This window comes from Lissotriton vulgaris, chromosome 1_1 (assembly GCF_964263255.1).
Source record: "Lissotriton vulgaris chromosome 1_1, aLisVul1.2, whole genome shotgun sequence".
NCBI classification, from domain to species: Eukaryota; Metazoa; Chordata; class Amphibia; order Caudata; family Salamandridae; genus Lissotriton; species Lissotriton vulgaris.
Genome location: NC_141685.1, coordinates 1,909,324,981 through 1,909,345,087, shown reverse-complemented (window position 1 = coordinate 1,909,345,087; position 20,107 = coordinate 1,909,324,981). Strand labels below are relative to the sequence as shown.

At 42.4% G+C, this 20,107-nt stretch overlaps 1 protein-coding gene across 5 annotated transcripts in view; it reads left to right on the top strand.

Annotated features, from left to right (window-relative positions):
* ATP2B1 (ATPase plasma membrane Ca2+ transporting 1) overlaps positions 1-20,107 on the top strand; it is a 428,175-nt gene that overhangs the window by 374,686 nt on the left and 33,382 nt on the right. For 3 of the 5 annotated variants that reach the window (XM_086919538.1, XM_086919539.1, XM_086919542.1), the window contains exons 20-21: positions 6,855-7,037; positions 7,349-7,435. In XM_086919538.1, coding sequence (XP_086775664.1) covers positions 6,855-7,037; positions 7,349-7,435 — 270 coding nt within the window. Of the gene's footprint in view, positions 1-6,854; positions 7,038-7,348; positions 7,503-20,107 lie in introns of all 5 variants that reach the window. The other 2 variants (XM_086919544.1, XM_086919543.1) reach the window with 2 other exon arrangements.

Below are 20,107 nucleotides of genomic sequence, written 5' to 3'. Positions count from 1 at the left end.
AATTTAGAATGCAAATCATTCTGTTGCTGCTCCAACATAAAACCTAGTCTGGCCCGTAGCGAGCAATCTTAATGTACAGACCATCAGCAAGAATTGTTAAGTACAGTTGAAAGAGATTTCTAGAGAAAATGTGAAAACTTGTGTTATGGCAGGACGGTACATTGGAGGGTTATGCATGTTACGGTAAATGTAGCCCTCCGTCGGCTGCATACATATACTCGAGCATTTCTGGATTAAAGCTATACATGCTGAAGCGTGCTGTTGAGTCTTTACAGCAGGTTGAGAGATGGCAAAAATCAGCATGTGTGCCATTTCCAAGTGTATCATTGACAGAGGTTTGTCAAGCATTACTGACTGTGCCTTCTTGGGCATAAAGGATCAGAGTCCCTGCTCTGATGCCGACATTGAATAAGTTATACATTGCAAATTTGTTCTCTGCTTACATCATCTCGCGCAGTGAAATAATTCTATTTTAACATCTGCAGCCCATCCAGATGTGTATGATAGTAGTTTATCCAAACAAGAGAAAGATGTATATTTCTCAGTAATAATTTCCTCATGCCACCACAAATCCATCACATCTAAATAGGCTTTCTCAGTGTGGTGCAGTTTTTTTAGTTTAAATATCATGAAACTAAGTTTTAGCCAATACATGCTGCATGCAGTTAGGATCCAGTAATGGGATCATGTTTGGACATGTGCAGTAACTTATCATGATTGATATACTTTTTAAAAAACTGACCCCAATCTCCTATTGAAAAGTTCTCATTTGAACAGTGGATCTGTTGCAGGCTGCTCTTAAGAAGAAATTAACCCTGCAAGGTGTTTATTTAGATAGTTTGTAAATACATGTTGTGCTCTTGTGATAAAGCCTAAGTGCTTTTGTTTCTAGAGATTGTCAGGAAGGCAAACAGAGTCAGTAGGCTTTAAGTCATTGGAATGCAGTTGGTTCATCCCATTAGCAGTCTCTATTTATTTATGGGATTTTTAATGCGCAACTAATACCCTAGGGTGTCTAGGCGCAATGAGATGCTCTAGGATACACAAAATTCAGGACAGGAACTTATTGATTAAATAGCCAAGTTTTCAGGGCCTTACGGAAGGCAATGAGTGTTGGTGCTGTTTTAATATACAAGGGGAGTGTGTTCCACAGTATGGGGGTCGCTACTAGGAAGCGTCTATCTCCCCATGTGGCCGTTCTTGTTCGGGGAACATGCAATAGGTGGCTTGCTGCTGATCTTAGATTCTTTCCAGGTATGTACAGGTATACAGGTATGTATGCAAATTATTTATTCAAGAGTTCAATTTTAAGACGTTTTGTGAAGTTAAGAAATTGGATTCAGCTCTGATTTTAGGAATCCCGACTTTACATCACCCACTGTTTGTGCCACTTGTATGAGAACATAGATCACGTGTTAATACAGAACAAAACTTCCTAATAAGCATGCAACGTGGGTTAGTTTTTGTAGTGATGTCCAGTATGCCTAATAGACAATGCACAATGTCTTGAAATTGATCCAATGGCGTGCTTTCAAGGTTGGCTGACAAGCTATTCATTTAACATTATAAGACATTGTGCTATCTGATCAAAGCACTAAGCCACATCATTACTCTAAACCTACTGAGCAGCCAAAAAGTGTGAAGTCAGAATATTTTGTAGGGTAATCTTGCATACGTAAATGAGGAAGAACATCCGTTTCGAGAAAGTTGAAGCATTACATAGATGGTGGAGGGGGGAATAGACATTAATTGATATTCCCTAAAGAAGAGAAGAAATGCTACATTGAGTATAGAGTGTGTATTTGGTGGGTGGACTGGATACAGTCTGGCTGGGGTTCATGTTTCAATGGACTCAAGCGGACAGTCAGTTACAAGAACTAAATTTGGTCAGCCGTCAATATTGCCGCTCTCTGCAGTTGTGGAACATGAACAACCTGTTTAAAGTACGCCATTTCCTGGACCCAGTTCTGCAGAGGGCAGTAACACTGTGCGCCTCATTACAGGATGGGGTGTGCAAACTAAAGTTTCCAAGGCACTGGACACCTAGTCTGAGAGAACTCCACATAAATCACCTGGAGTTACTAGCTGTTCACTTAGCACTGAAAGCCTTCCTTCTTCACCTAATTGACAAGGTAATCCTCATTAAGGCAGACAACATGAAAGCCATGTATTATCTCCAAAAGCAAGGAGGAATAAAGTTCTCACAGTTTTCCCATTTAGCTCAGACCGTTTGTAAGCGGGCTCTCCGATACAACATTTACTTGTTAGCAAATTATGTCCCGGGAACGGACAATGACTTTGCTGATCTCCTCAGCAGGAGGCACCAACAACTCGACAAGCAGTCCTCCTCCAATACTTACAGCATTGGGGACAACCACTAAAAGACCTCATCGTCAAGCTTCACCTCCGGGTTCTCACACCTACAATCCAAGGGCAACACACTATGGATGAGTTGGTCCAGGATATTTGCATACACCTTTCCCGCTGCCTCCATTTCTGGCTGGCAAGCTTCGGCAGACATCTCTCACCCTCATTCTGGTGGCTCCCACATGGGCAGGCAACCATGGTTTACCACACTTCTCGAACTGTGAGTAGTTTCCCTCAAAGCACTGCCAAACCGAGAACCATGGAGAAATCAGACACACGGACCACAGATTGCTCAACCTCGCAGTCTGGCTCCTGAAGTCTAAGAATTTGGCTACCTCAATCTCCTACAACAATGTATGGACATTCTTAAAGAGTCACACAGGCCTAAAAATCTGGCTCGTTATGCTGCCAAATGGAAAAGATTTGTTTACTATTGTTATTCCAAATACATTGATCCCTTAGCAACTAATGTACTGAATAGTGTCTGCTACTTATTTCACGTACATACCTCCTATTTCGTTTTTACATCTATAAGGTTACACCTAGGAAAAGTGGTTGCATATCTGTAAAATAGGCAACACACTTCCCTATTCAGGATTCCAGTTGTCAAAGCCTTGCTGGAAAACCTTAAGAGTCATTCCTCCTAGAGTGCCACCAGCTCCCACGTTTAACCTCAGTATTGAATTAACAAGATTATTAGGCCCTCCATTTGAACCACTCCCGTCCTGCCCCCTCCAGTTTTTATTCTGGTAACATACCTAGTTGCTATCACTACCTTCAGATGTGTCAGTGAGCTTCAGGCATTAACTTTAGAAGACCCTTTCTTTCAGATGCATAGGGACAGGATTGTACTTCTCACCAACCCCTTATTTCTTCCTAAGGTAATCTCACAATTCTATCTTAATCTATTGAACTACATGTCTTTTTTCCTCCACCTGACTCAGTAGCAGAAATGGCTATCCGTATGTTAGATGTAAAAAGAGCTCTCATGTATTACATGGATAGGACTAAATCTTTTAGAAAAAGACCACAACCTTTTTATCGCTTTCTCAAAACCTCACAAAGGAAGGGACATTTCTAAATTAGGCAATGCACAATGGATTGTTAAATGCATCCAAACATGCTATGCTAAAGCTAAAATAACTTTACCCATTCCTCCTAGAGCTCACTCTCCTCATGAAAAACTAGCCCATAGCTGTCATATTTAAAGCAGCTACATGGTCTACCCCACTTAGAAACATTACTGTGTAGATGTACTGGCCCATCAACAAGCCAATTTGGGCAAAGCAGTCCGAATGACATTATTTCAAACTGACTCCCACAGGTTAACCTCCACTTACGGAGGAGAACTGCTTTACAGTCTATGCTAAGCGTGTGTATCTACAGCCACAGATGCCTCGAACAGAAAATGTTACTTACCAAGTAAGCATCTGTTCGTGGCATGTAATTCTGTAGATTCACATGCGCTCATCCTCCCCCTGGACACCTGTGCTTGTTTGTGATTTTCACTATTTTTCACAAACTCGTTTTGCATGGACATCGGTTTATACTATGCTTTGCTTCTATCCTCACCCATCATGCGGGAAAGCAATCGAACATTGGAGTCTAAGACCATGTGCATTACCAGCAAAAGGAGGAGTCTCACTAACTCAAAAGACTTTCTTCAAAGAAAAGCAACTTGCACACATCTGAGCCCAACACTAAATGGAGGAGTTATGCGAAGCATGTGGATCTACAGCACTTTATACCACAAGCAGACGCTTACTGGGTAAGAAACATTTTCCTTTTTCCAGCCTTTGCTAGTGAGCTTGGAGACTAACTTCAGCAGCAAACCATAATCAATTTTATGTGGAAAAGGTCCTAACTGAAAAGAAAATTCCAATAAAACTACTGCAGATAGACAAACAATTGACAATCTTGATTGAAAATTCTGGATATGAGATTGAAAAGCGTTGCTCCTATATGGAGAACGTGCTGATGGAAGGATCCCTCTGGGGTGTGTCACAGCTAAGAGTAACTTTCAGACCCTAGAATGCATGCCTTAGCACACCTGTCCAGAATACGTTGGCGATTAGAGATTCAATAGCAGCACAAGAGCAGCTTCTTATTCCCACCCCCTGGCCCTCAATACCCATTAATTTGGAGCTTTTCCCCATCTTGCAGCATTGTCCATTACGTACATGAACAGCTGGAACTTGTAGGATTATTGTGGCTATATGTAGTTGAAGGGGCATGTTCGAAATTGGGGTTTCTAGTTGGCAGTGGTAGGGACCCTTCCTGCTAGTCAGGATAAGGGAGTTGCACACCTGGATAACCCCTGCTCATCCCCTTGGTAGCTTGGCATAAGCAGACAGGCTTATCTCCGAGTCAATGTGTAAAGTATTTTCTCAAGACACACACAGTAACACTACAAATGGTCACCACACCAGTTTAGTAAAATAAAGTATCTTTATCTAAACCAAACAAGACCAGTACAACAGAAATCCAACATACACATTTCAAAATATGTGTTTGAAAAGGTTTCAAACAAGTCTCCCCACAGAAAACTATGGATGCGTTATTTCTATACAAAGTACTTCAGATGCATCAGAATCCATAAGGCAACTGACGCAGAAGAGGGAAGTGTCGGAAAACACAGTGACGGGTCTGTTCCTGAGTCCTTGGAAGCATGGTGTCAGTCCTGCTTCACGCAGGAGAAGTGATGTCAAATCTGAACTGTGTGGGGAAGTGATGTGTTGATTCCAAGACTGCTCTGGTGTGTAGATGGTCCGTCCGCGAAATGTGGCGCACGGGTGTGATACGTGGAAATCTGGGGCGCGCTGGAGATAAATGCAGCAGCGAACTGCGGTCCCACGATGCGTCATTTCTTGTAAACACAGAGCAGGGCCTGCATAGGATTCTGTGATCTCGGGCTTCAAAGGTCAGTGCACTGAACTTGGCGTGCTGCGATTCTTTGGGCTGCTGGCAGGTGCTGCTTGGATTTCAGGCCTACCTTAGAGGTACGAACTTGGTTTCCTTTCCACATTGTTATGGCAGTTAAAAACTGTGCATGCAGACACTGGAGTGGCAGGTCTGAGACTCATTTAAAAGGCTACTTGTGTGGGTGGCACAATCCGTGCTGCAGACACTGGTAACATTTGAAATACAGGCCTTGGGCACACACAGTGCATTTTATTAGGGACTTATAAGTAAATCTAATATGCCAATCATGTATAACCATTCATAATCACAATTTATACAGGGAGCACTTGCACTTTGGCACTGATCAGCAGTGGCAAAGTGCCCAGAGTACCTAAACCACCAAAAACAAAATCCAGAAGACAGGCAAAAATGCAGGAGGTAGGGCGAATAATCAGGGGGAACCACAACAAGGATGCCAGGTCTAACAGGAGCATTAAATCTTTTATGCAGGATAAGGTTGAATTTGAATCGGGTGAAACTGAACGCCTCTATTAAGCCCAACTGTACGATTGTGCAATGTGCCTTATAAATGAAACAGAAGCTACAAGAGCCAGGGCCTCTTTTGAGAAGCTTTTTCCCCACAATTTCATCCAATGGATATATATATCAAGATTAGCAACTTATAGATGGAGCTGGAAGAAAAGTTCAAATAGGGAGATCTCTGCTGAGCAATTGGAAATACTCAAAGGTAAAATTGCATGGAAAACCGAAGTTAATTATAAAACAATGTATAATTGGTATTACACCCAAATGGGATCCACCCTGGAACCCAAAAATGTTGCAGTGGCTGTGACCCAAGTGGGTAGTGCAATGCGTATGTGATGGAGTTTCTTCATAATCGCTGCCTTCTGTAGGGAGGTCTTATCCACAACGGGGTAGGTGATGAGCGACACAATTATTGCAGACAGGGGAGTAGTTCTGCTCAGTTTTCTAAACAAATTCACTAGGCGCTCAGGTCACTCTGTTTCGAGAGTTCTTAGGTCCAGAAACATTTGTGATTACATGTTGGAAGAAAGAATCCTCCACTGTCATATGGGACTGTGGAATTTTATGACAATGGAATAACTATTTTCTAATGTGAGAAGACTCTCCTGTATAATGATAACCGGGACGGAATGTAGCTTAATGGGGAGGGAGTACGAAACCTTTCTTGGTCTTTAGTCATCGCTTTGATTGGCTGATGAATAAACGCAATATACTACGTACGTACCTATTGGGAATTGGCCACGTGTCAGGGAGCAATCATCGTGGAGTTCTTTCTTTCTATTCCTGTTTTGTATACTCCTTGGTGGGGCAGTTGGTGGCAAGATGTACCATTAATGTGAGTTTCTATTGAGGCGTGTTGTCGGAGTTTCATGTGCGCAAAGGAAAAATATTACATTTGGAATAATGTGAGTCAATGGAATCGGTGAGTGTGTAAAAATCTGTCAGAGAGGCCAAGAGAACTGTTAATTCATTTAAACACATGCATTCATGTTGAAGTATTAATAAATGGTTTTTTAACCTTTTTTTAACCTCTTCCATAGCTCGTCACAACAATACCTACAAGTCGTTTGAAGTTCCTTAAAGAAGCCGGTCACGGGACTCACAAGGACGAAATACCTGATGAAGAGCTCTCTGAAGATGCTGAGGAGATTGATCATGCTGAGCGAGAATTGCGGCGGGGTCAGATCTTGTGGTTTAGGGGCCTGAATAGAATACAAACACAGGTATGGTCTTGGCAGAGGTAGGAGGGTGCAAATGGGGCGTATGGAAACATGTTACAATCCTCTCCCTTTTTCCCTGAGAGTGGCGTAGATGCTGCAAGATGTGTGATTGATAAACATATTTTTATAGGGTAAGGCTTTCTTTAATCTAAAGCTCTTTCTATGCTTCATCTTTAAAACAACTTTTGCTTATTTAAGTGTTGTATAAAAAGTGCCTTTTCTTTACCTTTTGTGTGTTGTAGATGGGATGGTCCTTTCTCTTGTTCTCTCTCTCTCTTGCTGAGCAAGCTGTCACAATCTCTGATTCCTTGCAGATGGATGTAGTGAATGCTTTCCAGAGTGGAAGTTCCATTCAGGGGGCTCTAAGGCGGCAACCCTCCATCGCCAGCCAGCATCATGATGTAACAAATATTTCTACCCCTACACATGTAGTGTTTTCCTCTTCTACTGCTTCTACTACTGTGGGGTGTGAGTGTGTGTTCCTAAGTGCATGAAATTAACATTTCCTAATCCACACACCTAACGTTTCTCATTTTCTCCTTAGTGTTCAAACTCATCTTTCAGGCTTCTCGTAAAGCTTTCTTTTCACAAGGATGATGAGGCCTCATTTGGCTTTTTTTGTTTTTAGTGGGATAACAAACAGATGCAACTAATACAGCAAACAATTAATGAAAATGTGTATTGTACACATTCTAAACCATTTGCATAGTCTTACTAAGACAAAAGGGGATTATGTAACAAGATTATAGAAACAGGTGTAAATATTCGAGTATGAGCCTACAATTGTCCTTCATAAACATTATCATGTAAATTCATCTATGGCGTCGCTTAACCTTCAATGTGTGTCTTCAAGCACATGTCCTACATGTTGCTCTTAGAGTGTCATGAAATTCATCTGTTGACATTGATTTGTGATCACTTTTCGGTGTATGTTTGCGTGTTTCACACAATTTGCAAATCACTTATTATGGGCAAGAATATTTCAGGGCAAGTGGGAATCCTGCAATATTTAAAAAAGGAACCGTAAATTAAGTTAGTTGCTTTAGTAATTGTTTTACTCTCTAAACACTTACAAAATTGATGCTTATAATACATGTTAGTTGCATTGGTGCAGTATACAATATAGGTTTCATTGAAAAGAAAGCCAGCAATTGGTTAAGCTATGTATTTTGCTAGATCAATTCTTAATCATCAAAAGGGGTTCATAATTTTGTGGGAATGGGGTTTTCTTTTAAACGAGACTTTAGCAAACATATGGTTTTTTTCTGATAATTAAACGTCTTCTCTAGGTGTTCCTGCAGTGTTTCACAACTCAATAACTAATTTAATCTTTTTCACAGAACGTCTTCTCAAACAGGCTTCAGGTTTACAATTTCCACATCAAAAGCAGTTAATATTGACTCTCTTAAAATATATTTTTTATTCCCAAACATGTATTCTTTTTATTTTAGTTTTTGTAAAGGATTCAGTCAAATTAGGACCACATCAAATTACTTTATTGTGAAGGAGACATAGAGGGCAGGCACTACAGGTGCACCATTTGGGTTAGCTATAGGTCCATTGATTGGTGTTCTACATGAAGTGCAATGTTAAAATACTCATTCCACTAGTCCTGTCCATCAAGAAAGTGAAGACAGCGAAGGGCAGTCTTACAGACTAATTTAGGTGGCAACCGCACAGTACGCAAATATACCAGATTATAGTAACAGGACTTTTAGACTGATTTGGCTTCGTGAGTAGTATGGAAGAGTGGAGTCATTAGTTTTTTGCAAACTATCAGAAAATGTTCCTCCAGTCTGTTATGTGAGAAGGAGTTCCAGAAATGTGGTTCAATAGTATTTTGAGGAGAACATTCTATCCTATGGACAGTTAGGTCAGATTTTGTTATGTTCTTTCCATAGATTCCCTTTTTACTATACACTTGAGATGGTGCTTTGATTTGTTTTTGTTTTGTTTGTGGATAGTTTTATTTGTATAGTAGTGCCTTTCAGAGAACACTTGGTGTTCTGTGACATCAGTTCAGGAAGGAAATTGCTAGTTTTTCTCTTTTAAATTAACTATAGTACATTGTTTAACGTATTTGAAACAACTTTGAGTATTTGGCCTGTAACAGTAAAAATGAGCCATCACTATGAAGTGCTTTGGGAATGAAATGTTCCCTAAAATTTAAATACCATTTAACCCCGACTTATATTTTATAAAGAAATTCAGTCCATAATTCTATTTAGCATTTCTCGCCAGCATTTGTCATCCGCAAAATAAAACTTAATTCCATTTTCTGAATAACAGTGATGTTAGTTTTTGCAAAACAATACAAAAATTGAGATGCAAAGTCCCGAAATAAATGTATTAAGTACAAGAATAAATCTTCAGACGTCTTGGAAGAAAATTATTAAAAAATTAAATTCTTTATTATTCTTTCCAGTGGTCATAAAAAACAGCCATATAGCCAACACGTTTCCCCCATATAGCGAGGGATTCTTCAGGGCTTTAATTGGACAAAATTATAAAAACTTAAAAATACAGAATTTAATTTCTCATTAAAAACTAGAGTAGCGCACGTCATTTGGGAATGTGAAAAAGTTCAAACATACTGGAGGGGGATGCATACGGGTATGAGTGAGGTCCTACATAAATCTGTTCACCCCAAGGCGAAGAGATGCCTCCTTAATGTATGGGAGCCCACCGATTTGGTAGGGGCAGAGAGGCTGTGGGTCACCGTGGGTTCGGCTGTGGCCAAGAGGGTCATTGCTGAATTGTGGGGTGGATTATCGCCCCCTACTGTGGCAGCGTGGATGCGAAATCTTGATTGGTGCATGTTTAGCGAGAAAACAGTCTATGTGGCAAGAGGGTGCCCCCAAAAATGGTTCAGAGTCTGGGCTAAGTGGAGCACATATAGGGGAGATATCTGTGTTGCTCCTACACCCTCCCCCTCCCCCCGCCCCCCCATTATGACGTAACTTTGTCTCCCTGATTTTTCTATCCTGTCCACAGGTTGTTCTATACAATTGCACTGTATCCTGAATGAATTGCCATATACGAATATCAACTATTTTCTGTCATATGTGATTTGCCGAGTGTTGATTTTATTGTTCATAAATTCAATAAAAAGATATTTTTTTTAAAAAACTAGAGTAGCAATAGCCTCCTACAATAGTCCACTCAAAAACTCTACACCAAGAGCATGAAGAAAGAGTAGACTAGCAGATTGAAACAGTGAATAAGTCATTTAAATTGCACAGTTAAGAAAATAACATCTACTAATTATTTACTATATCATCCAAATTGGTTCTAGAGCTTCCCAGACAAATTTAGTTTTTGTAATTATAAAATCAGATTAATGCAGTTTCTAAAGTGTAACAGAAATAAGTCTAATATATAAAATTGAATTAAAATATTTTAAACCGGGTATTTCAAATATATCATTAGTCAAATAGTAATGCAATATTTAAGTATGCAAAACCTTCCTCTTCCAAATTCCCTATTCATTTTTGTACCCCTAATGGATATTATACCCAGAGATATGCCCTCATACTGATTCAGCTCAACTAATTTAATAAAACCTGCCGGTTATTCCCCGCAATCTCTATATAGGTTGCTCATACTCATGCTTTGGTATTAGTCAATTCTAATAAGAAATGTCTATGTATCAGCACTACTGTTAAATGAATATCTCACTATCTACAAGCGGGGCTCACATTTTCCCCTCCAAATTGGATCCAGTAAGTTCCCAAACTCTAATCGCACTCGTTATTAATATAGCCACAGGTTATTTATTTTATTTGTTTATTTATTTGCAAAATTTTATATAACGCTGGCTAGACCTAGAGGTATCGGAGCGCTTTACATGAGGATTAATTTACAAAAGGGGGGTGGTGATGAACAGAGTGTCTGAATTGAGCAGACCACTCTTACCCAGTCCAAAGATCAGGGCTTGATCCATCACCGTTATTTATCTCACTGCCCCATCCCAGCTCAGAACCTGGCTATATGCAAATCAGTCTGTCCCTGGCCCAGTGCATCATGGGAACAGGGCAGACTAAACTACCAAGCCAATTATTTACCAGAAAGGAGACAAGCTACCGGGGACCGGTTTCTGGCATTTCAGCCTCTTCGGCCCGGCTTGCTTGAATCCTGATGGAGCAGTGAGAAAGGGACTCATGTCTGAGTATACCCTGCCACACCTATAGTGGCCAAAATCGATTTACAAAAGGGGGGTGGTGATGAACAGAGTGTCTGAATTGAGCAGACCACTCTTACCCAGTCCAAAGATCAGGGCTTGATCCATCACCGTTATTTATCTCACTGCCCCATCCCAGCTCAGAACCTGGCTATATGCCCGGGAGCTTGTTTCCTTCCCAGTGTAAGAATTGGCTTCTGTAGTTTGGTTTGTCCTGTTCCCATCATGCACTGGGACAGGAACAGACTAATTTGCATACAGTCAGGTTCTGAAACTGGGATGGTGCAGTGAGCTAAAAAACGGTGTTGAATCTAGCCCTGATCTTTTGACTGGGTGAGAGCTTTCTGCTTAATTCAGAGACTCTGTCCCTCACCACCCCTTTTTGTAAATATTTTTTACATGAGGATTAGGCAGTTACATGGTACGTAGTTATATCAGTTGCATCAGCGAGTTACCAGTTACACAGTTTGAATCAAAGAAACAGAGGGAGGAGGAGGAGGAGGAGTAGGGAAGGAGACACGAACGGGGAGACTAGGAAGACCATGTCAGATGTCCAGCTGGGTAGGTGACGGCCAAGGGGCCAGACTCCTCTATAGCTGCATAGGACAGCTCCAACAGGCATCGGCCAAGGTTGCTCAGGCTCCACAAGAGGTATCTACATTAGTTGAATCAGTGAGTTACAGGACACATAGATACATCAGTTAGAATCCAGACAATCACAGAGGAGGGAGGAGGGGGAGGGAAGTGGACCAAACGGGGAGCTGAGGAAAACAATGTCAGATGTCCGGCTGGGTAGGTGATGGCCGAGGGGGGGAACCAGGGCCAAACTCCTCTATAGCTGCAAAGGACAGCTCCACCGAGCATCAGCCAAGGTTGCTCAGGCTCTGCTGTAGGTATCTACATCAGTTGAAACAGGGAGTTACAGGATACATAGTTACAACAGTTATCATCAAGAGAATCATGGAGGACGGGGAGGGAAGGCAACCAAACGTGGAGACGTGGAAAACAATGGCATATGTCCGGCTGGGTAGGTGACTGCCGAGGGGCCAGATTCCTCGATAGCTGCAAAGGACAGCTCCACCGGGCATCCGCCAAGGTTGCTCAGGCTCCGCTGTAGGTATCTACATCAGTTGAAACAGGGAGTTACAGGATACATAGTTACAACAGTTATCATCAAGAGAATCCTAGAGGACGGGGAGGGAAGGCAACCAAACGTGGAGACGCGTAAAACAATGTCATATGTCCGGCTGGGTAAGTGACTGCCGAGGGGCCAAACTCCTCTATAGCTGCATAGGACAGCTCCACCGGACATCCACCAAGGTTATTCCTGCACACACACCATCACACGCACAGACATGCGCAAGCACACACAAATGTGCGCACACACTCTCATACTCGAACAGAGGGCGCATACAAGCACGCATACAGAAACATCCACACGCACAAGCACACATACAATCCCATGTTCTAATACAAAGACACTCAAATACATGCACACACCATCACGCACACACCATCAAACGCACAGACATAGGCACACATACAAAAACATCCCATAACACATTTCTCCTGCACTCCTCTTAGTTCTTGGGTCCAGGATAGTCCCGCAGGCTGTGTCACCTGGATAGTTGGTGGATCACCTATGTAGTTCGTTTGTTGGGGATAGGATCGTGCCGGGGGTGGCGATCACGAGGTCAGGCACTGGTGAGTCGCGGGCTCGCTGTAGCTAGAAGCCTTGAGTCCTTCATCCCAGCCTTGATGCAGTTCCGCTACTCGTAGTTTTGGTTCCGATCCTGGGTCCAGACAGTGGGGACTCTCGCAGTTCACCTATGTAGTTTGTATTGTTGGGGCCGGGGTTGGCCATCATGAGGTCAGGCACTGGGGAGTGGCAGGCTTGCTGTAGCTAGAAACCTGGAGTCCTTCATCCCAACCTTGCTGCCGTTCTGCTTCTTGTAGTTTTGGTTCCGGTCCAGGACAGTGGGGACTCTCTCAGTTCACTTATGTAGTTTGTTTGTTGGGGCCGGGGGCGGCCATCCCGAGGTCAGGCACTGGTAGGTGACGGGGCTCGCTGTAGCTTGATGCCTTGAGTCCTTCACTGAAACCATTTTACTGTTTTACTTCTTGTAGTCCCGATTCCGGTCCACGGTCTTGGACAGTGGGGACTCCCACAGGTCACCGGTGTAACTCGTTAGCATGAGGAAGATTCAGTGCCGGGGGCGGCCATCTTGAGGTCAGGTACTTGCGAGTAGCGGAGTTCGCTGTGGCTTAATGCCAGTTCCTCATGTAGTTTATGCTGTGGTCCTGCTCAAATGTTTTCCATGGTTACTAGCGGAACCATAACTTATTTCAAGAAATCTCAGCAGGGCTGCTCTCGCCCCAGGAAGCAGGAAGCCCAATACTATAATTCTGTTGGCTCCAGTCAATTGTCAACACTGTACACTGTGGTTTCAAAGCATGACATTATAATTATGGCACTGTCTCCAAACTTTATACTTTGAAGTAACTCCTCCAGACAAGACTACCACAAGGCGTCCATTTTTTCCACATTCTTCTCCAGTACCTTGACCCAGATAAAATTCCAGGAATCCCGGATTGCAATATCCGCAAAACGTCTCTATTTTAATCATCCACTGGTTGATATTGATCACAGATGCAGTAGAGATTTTTTTTTTTTTATAGAATCCATAATGAAAGGTTCCCCCTGTGCCAAATGGGACTCCACCAGATGTTCATGAAGAACCTTGGGCATCCAAACTGGGTAGTTCTGCTTGCAGAAAAAGTATTTTTCTTCTCCTTGGATCCCTTAAACTTTTACTTTTACAAGGCTTGGATGTGTTAAAAATAGGGGAGCCTATTATAGCCTTATAGCCCGCCGTAGAGGGCTATACCGGCTATTAAAGGCCCTCTCCAGCGTTAAAGGCCCCGAGCCGAAGGCGAGGGCCTTTAACAAGGGAGAGGGACTTTAATAGCGGTATAGCCCATCTACGAAGGGCTATAAGGCTATTAGAACATTCTGTCACTAGAGGACAGAATGTTCCAACAAAAAAACAAAGCCTTTTGGGAGCGTGAGGGGATTGGAATCCCCTCAGGTTCCCTGAAGCCTTTGTTCACAGCCAGAGCTGTGAACAAAGAAACATTGGAATGTTGGAGCTCCAGGCTTATACCAGCCATTATAAGCGGAGAGCACTCCATTGTTTTCGATGGAGCTCCCAACATTCCAATGTTCTAATACCCCCTACACCACTGTCTTGACTCTGTTAAGATGTACAAGACTGGAATACTAGTACTGTTTGACCACCTATACTCATTCACGTCTCCATGGTCAAGGACCATGGAATGCCGATCAACCAACTCCAGCTACTGGCATTCCTGTGATTTCTCTATTGGTGCTGCCAAAGGTACTCCTGTTTGCTGGACATAAGAAGTGTGTCCCAGTGGTGTCCGTGCACCCTGAGAATCACAAGGAGCCTGCAGGTTTGTCACATCAACAACGAGGCCAAGGAATACCCAGCATCTTCTCAATGTTGTCAGAGCTTGCTAAACGCTGCTCCAACAGTACTGCTGTTCATGACACCACCTAAAATGTATGTTGGAGGAGGCAGCCTCCGGAACCCCGTCATCATGTTTGCTTTAGATATCACAATAATATCTTTTTATGTATGCTCTCTCGCAGTAAACGAAAAAAACAAGCCATTGCAAACTATTTTACATTTTCAGGAAGTGTGTGTGTGAAAGAATGAAAATACATTTCTACATCAACAGAACATATATAGAACGACATACATACATCCATTGTGCAGAGTACGAAGGTACTTAGAATATTCCTAATGTTAACACTATCTAGCTGAAGTCAAATATATGCAAAAACAGTATAAGACGTTCACAGGCCATAGCCATGGGTCATGCATATTTCGTCTGGTGCACGTATAAGCACAAGAGTGGCACAGACAGGATACCTGGTCTCAGCACCTGCAAGGGCCACTGTATACTCCTTCCTTAGAAGAGATTCCAAGGCCAGAGTTTGAAACGGTTTCCGACATGATTAATAGTGGACGCATTACCTGCTATGTTTAAGTGCTTTGTAAACCAGGCCTCAAAAGCAACTGATTTACCCTAAAAATTCAATACAAATCGACACGTGACCTGAAATCCAAAATGGAAGAGCACTGCCAGTGCAATGTTAATCACAATCTCTCTAATGCACCTAAATGACATGCTGAAGGTGAGGGCATAACTACTGCATAATGGTCTACCTCTGCAGATACTTATTCATGGTGCGCATTATTACCGTGTTCTGCCTTGTAAACAAGGTCTTCGGCATGCCTCTTGCATGATCGGTTCTTCTTTTCAAAAACAAATACAGGTTGAGCAATCCGAGATTTCTCTCTGCTGCAGACGTCACTTTCCCACCAACGCATGCTATTGCCGGGGCGCGGCTTGGACACCCCATGTCCGTGATGGGGCAGCTCCTGTCCTCCCTAGCCGGGATACCCCGAGGTGATTGCCGACTCGCCGCACAGGGAGTCGTGCCCTCGGTCAGGGAGGCCCTGCTGATTCCTCGGTCAGGGAGGCCCCGCTGATTCCTCATGGCTGCAGTCCGTAAGCGCTGCCAGCTTCAAGGCGCCCTGTCCCGAGTGACACAGCTTCAGCGCCTCCTGGAGCGGGTCTCTGCGCTTCGAGGCGCTCAGCTGCAGTTTAGACCTGCAGCAGCGGAGCAAGCGTCGGGCTCTCATCTCCTGTGCACCCGGCTCGTCTCGTACCCCAAGCTGCATTCCCTGGGCGCCAGGAGTACGCGACCCTCCGTCGGATCGGAGCAGTCTGTGGTTTCTTCATAACATTATACTTAATTTGCAAAACGAGTACACTTCACAAAAACAATTGGTTTGGCGATCCTACCAAACCGAAGAACATCATTACATAATTCCACAACACACAAGCCTTTGCAAAACTCCTCATATCTCAAATTTGAATATCTAACCATATCCTATCTATTTCCAAAATAACATTCCCATGTTCGGTGTGCACATCTTAACTCCCCCGCTGAAATTCCATATAATTCTAGATTATTCTGCACCATTATTTAAAATGCATTCATACCAATTAAAGATCACCATCCTAAATGGACATCTGTAAACGTCATCTTGAAATGGTTGGGATTATCTAAGAACACCATCCGTCGCAATCTTCAAAATGGGCAGGGGGATTGGTGAGTGCCATTATCAGATGATAATTAGACACAAAAGCATCATTGCGATAAATATTAATAGACAAATCTAGTGCAAACCCTAAAATCATCCCACTCAATCTATAATTACCCCAGAGAGTACCATAAGAGACCATCTTCGATGAAGGAGATTCGTGAGCACCATCTAAATAGGAGTATATACAAAAGGCGTCGATGTAATTAATACTTTAATCAACCAATTCTGTCAAAAATTTGAATCATCTATCCCAATTTAGAGTATTCCTGTAAGGTATACGATGAATCAATGACCATGATTTACGGTCCACTGCACAGGTGCCGGTCAGTCAAATACGAAACATCATCCAAAACCGTATTCAAGAATAAAAATTCATCAGTGCCATTTTGAAATGGTAAACATAAACAAAGAACCCTATTGGAAATAATGCTTCAACCAACATATCCAATCAGAAACTAAAACCTTCCCCACTCATTTGATGAACGTTCTAATAACCAACTCTAATGATAAATTGCAATGATCTCATTCAGTTTACAATATCCCTATTTTCGAATCAAATGTACCCCCACCTCCGATATCGTCATCAAAGTAAGAGTTCAATTTATGTTTTCACACAGGATGAGTAAAACACGGTGAAGCATTATGGATCAACACACTAATACCATGATGTAGAAACCAAACTTAGTCTAAAAAATAATGGAATTCCTTATCCCAATTTAAACCCAGTTCAAAGATTTAAATCACTTTTAGTTTACAATATCACAGTTTTAGAGTCCAATATATCTCACTTCAGGGACCATCATAAAGACAAGGGTTCAAATTGTATTTCACAGAAGATGAACAAAAAATGGTGCCAAAATTACATACGTACTTACTTATGGCTACTACCCCTCCTGCAGTATAAGCCATCAACCAGGTCTCTAAAGTCCTTCTCTGTCTTGTGCTTTTCTTTCAGTCTGACTCCAGGTGAAAACCATCTCCTTGCAGTCAGCCTTGCGACCTCAACGCCAGGTGTTTTTTGGCCTTCCTCTTTTCCTTTTCCCCTTCCCTTGAGTGTTCCAAGTGAGGGGTTGCCTGGTAATGTTTGATGTGGAGTTTCGGATAGTGGGACCTTTCCAGCCCCAGCATCTTTTCTTGATTTCTTCATGAGCAGGGAGTTGGAAAGCCTGCTGCAATAGGTTATTGCTGCTGCTGAGGGTGTTTGACCTGTGGAGTTGGTGGATTTTCCGCTTGCAGGTGTTGATTAAGGTGTGGCCTTTGTTGGTGGTGGTCAATGTTGTTCTGCACATTTCTGTTCCATCCGGAAGGACCAATTTTATGTTGCTGTTAAAAATCTGATCATGGTTTACAGCATTAGGTCCTCAGCATGCCAGATATTCTTTAGCAAAATGAAGGCAATATAGCGCAACAAACTAATATCATAATGTTGCAATGTGTTGACTATATAGCTGTTTTTTTAAAGAATATTGGAAAGAATAATGAAAATGTATTTTTTACCTATACTCTTCCAAGACGTCTGCAAATTTATTTTTGGACTTACTGAATTCATTTTGATATATTCCTATTTTGCATTGTTCTGATCATTGCAGTGTTGGAAAGCTTAGCCAGGGAGGTGGGCAATTAGCTAATTTACAAAGGAGAACTAATTGGTTTGTGCAGTTGAATGATCCTAAGCTGTCCTAAATTTCCTAGTTTTTACAAAACCAACTTTTTTCCAGTACTGTTTATAAAGATATATTTATTAATAAATATCACTTTATGACTAGAATAGGACTAAAAGTATGACTTTATATACACATACTTAAACATGTATACATTGTATATTTGCATTCATGTCCAGTGAACCATTTGCAGCTGGTGATTGCAAATAGTGGTGGGGCAAAAATATAAACAAGGAGATTTGAACTTCTGACCATACAGTCAAACATAGATCCCTATAGTGACTATATTAGTCCACTTAGGTTTCAGATCTGGCTAGGATGCAAGTTGCTGTGACTGACCCGATTCCTATGAAGAATCAATCATTATCATCTTTTGATCTCACCCACACACATTCCAATTCACCCACACTCATTTCAGTTCATTTTCTTACATCTTCACTGTTGTCGTTTAATTTATTAGCAAGGTTTATTGAGGGCTACATGCGACATTCCGATCTCTTTTTGGTACTCGGACACTCTTTCATCCTGCTACCTTAACCATCGCACATTACCCTACCAATTTACCTTAATTCACTTACTAAACCACCTGAATTCAACAATTCATTCACCCTCACCCACTGCCTTTATTCACCTACCTACTCACTTTCACTCATGTATATTAAGCTATTCACTATTGGTCACCCAAATCATATTCCCGGCCACTGTCAACCCCTGCAATCACCTACTAATCTATTCAAACAAATGTGCACTGTCTCATCCATCGGTAACCAGCAGTGTCACGAATTGAGAGCTACACTTAGTATTTTTATGAATGATTATTTTATTTCACCTGCAGATTATATCTGTTTAATGTGAAGTGGGGGGCATGTAGTCAATAATGCAGCGAAAATAAAACCAGCATTATTAGTCATTAAAAATAAGGCAGCTATCACTGAACCCCTCGCTGCTATACGTAGACAGCAGCACTAGTGAAGAAAGTCAGGGAAGGGATGGGAGAGGCTCAGTGGAGAATAGGTTTTCACTTAATTTCAATGAAACTCCACTTATAATAGAGGCTCCAGCTTACTTGTGTGTGCTTTTTCAGGCAGTGCTCTGCTCCGATCATGGCATGTGTATGGTTTGAGGTCCCGTCAAGCAGGAGTGGCCAGCATGGCTCATGGGTATTGGGGCAGACGGGTTGTGGGGTCGCGCGCGGGCACCTCAGCATATAAATTTTTCAAAAAAATAAATAAATAAGCTTACCTTTGTGCCGGGTCTTGCGTCTCCGCTCCTGCTCTTCTCTGTCTTGGACAGAAGCACAGCCAGGCCCCCTGGCTGTAGTGCAGCCTGCATGGAGAAAGGGGAATGTGCGTATGAATGGCTTGGTTGGCCCGAGATGTCAACCAAACAGTCATTGCGCTATTAGGAGTGGGCAAACCACTCCTCCCCTGCTCCGAGAGCAAAGCAGCCCTGCCCACCTGCCCGCCTCTCAAAGCAGCAGGAAGCATAAAATGTTAATAACTTGAGTTATCATTTTCTGTTTCTTCCACGCACTGCTTAAAAGCAGTAGGGCGACACTCCTCCGCCATGGCAGGGTAGCCGGCACTGCCGTCAAGTCAAACACACTTGTCTTTGAGACAAGCACTTCCTGGGACGCGGTGAGGGGATTTCAAGTAAAATAAGAATGTACGGTCTGTGAAGTCAGTTCATGTGCTTCTTTACCCACCCTTTCTTATCTTGTCATAGAGTGGTGTGTGGTCAATAAGGCTTAAAAAAGGAATGGAAAAGGGTGGAATAAATAGCAGCTAAGGTGGAGTGTTTTGAAACCAGGGCTTGGTGGTAAAACGCTGAAGGCTGTTTTCAATCGGCCCTCGTTATGGAGGCGGAGATAAGCAAGCAAGCTGTGTCTGGGTAAGACCTGTCCGCTCTGAAGCCCATTGTCAGCCACACACTCAGGTGCTCACACAGGCGCAGAGTAGCTTGTGAAAGTGCCTGAATTTCAATCAGTTTAAGGGCAGTCAAAAAGGCTTTATTCTAAAATGTGTTATGGTA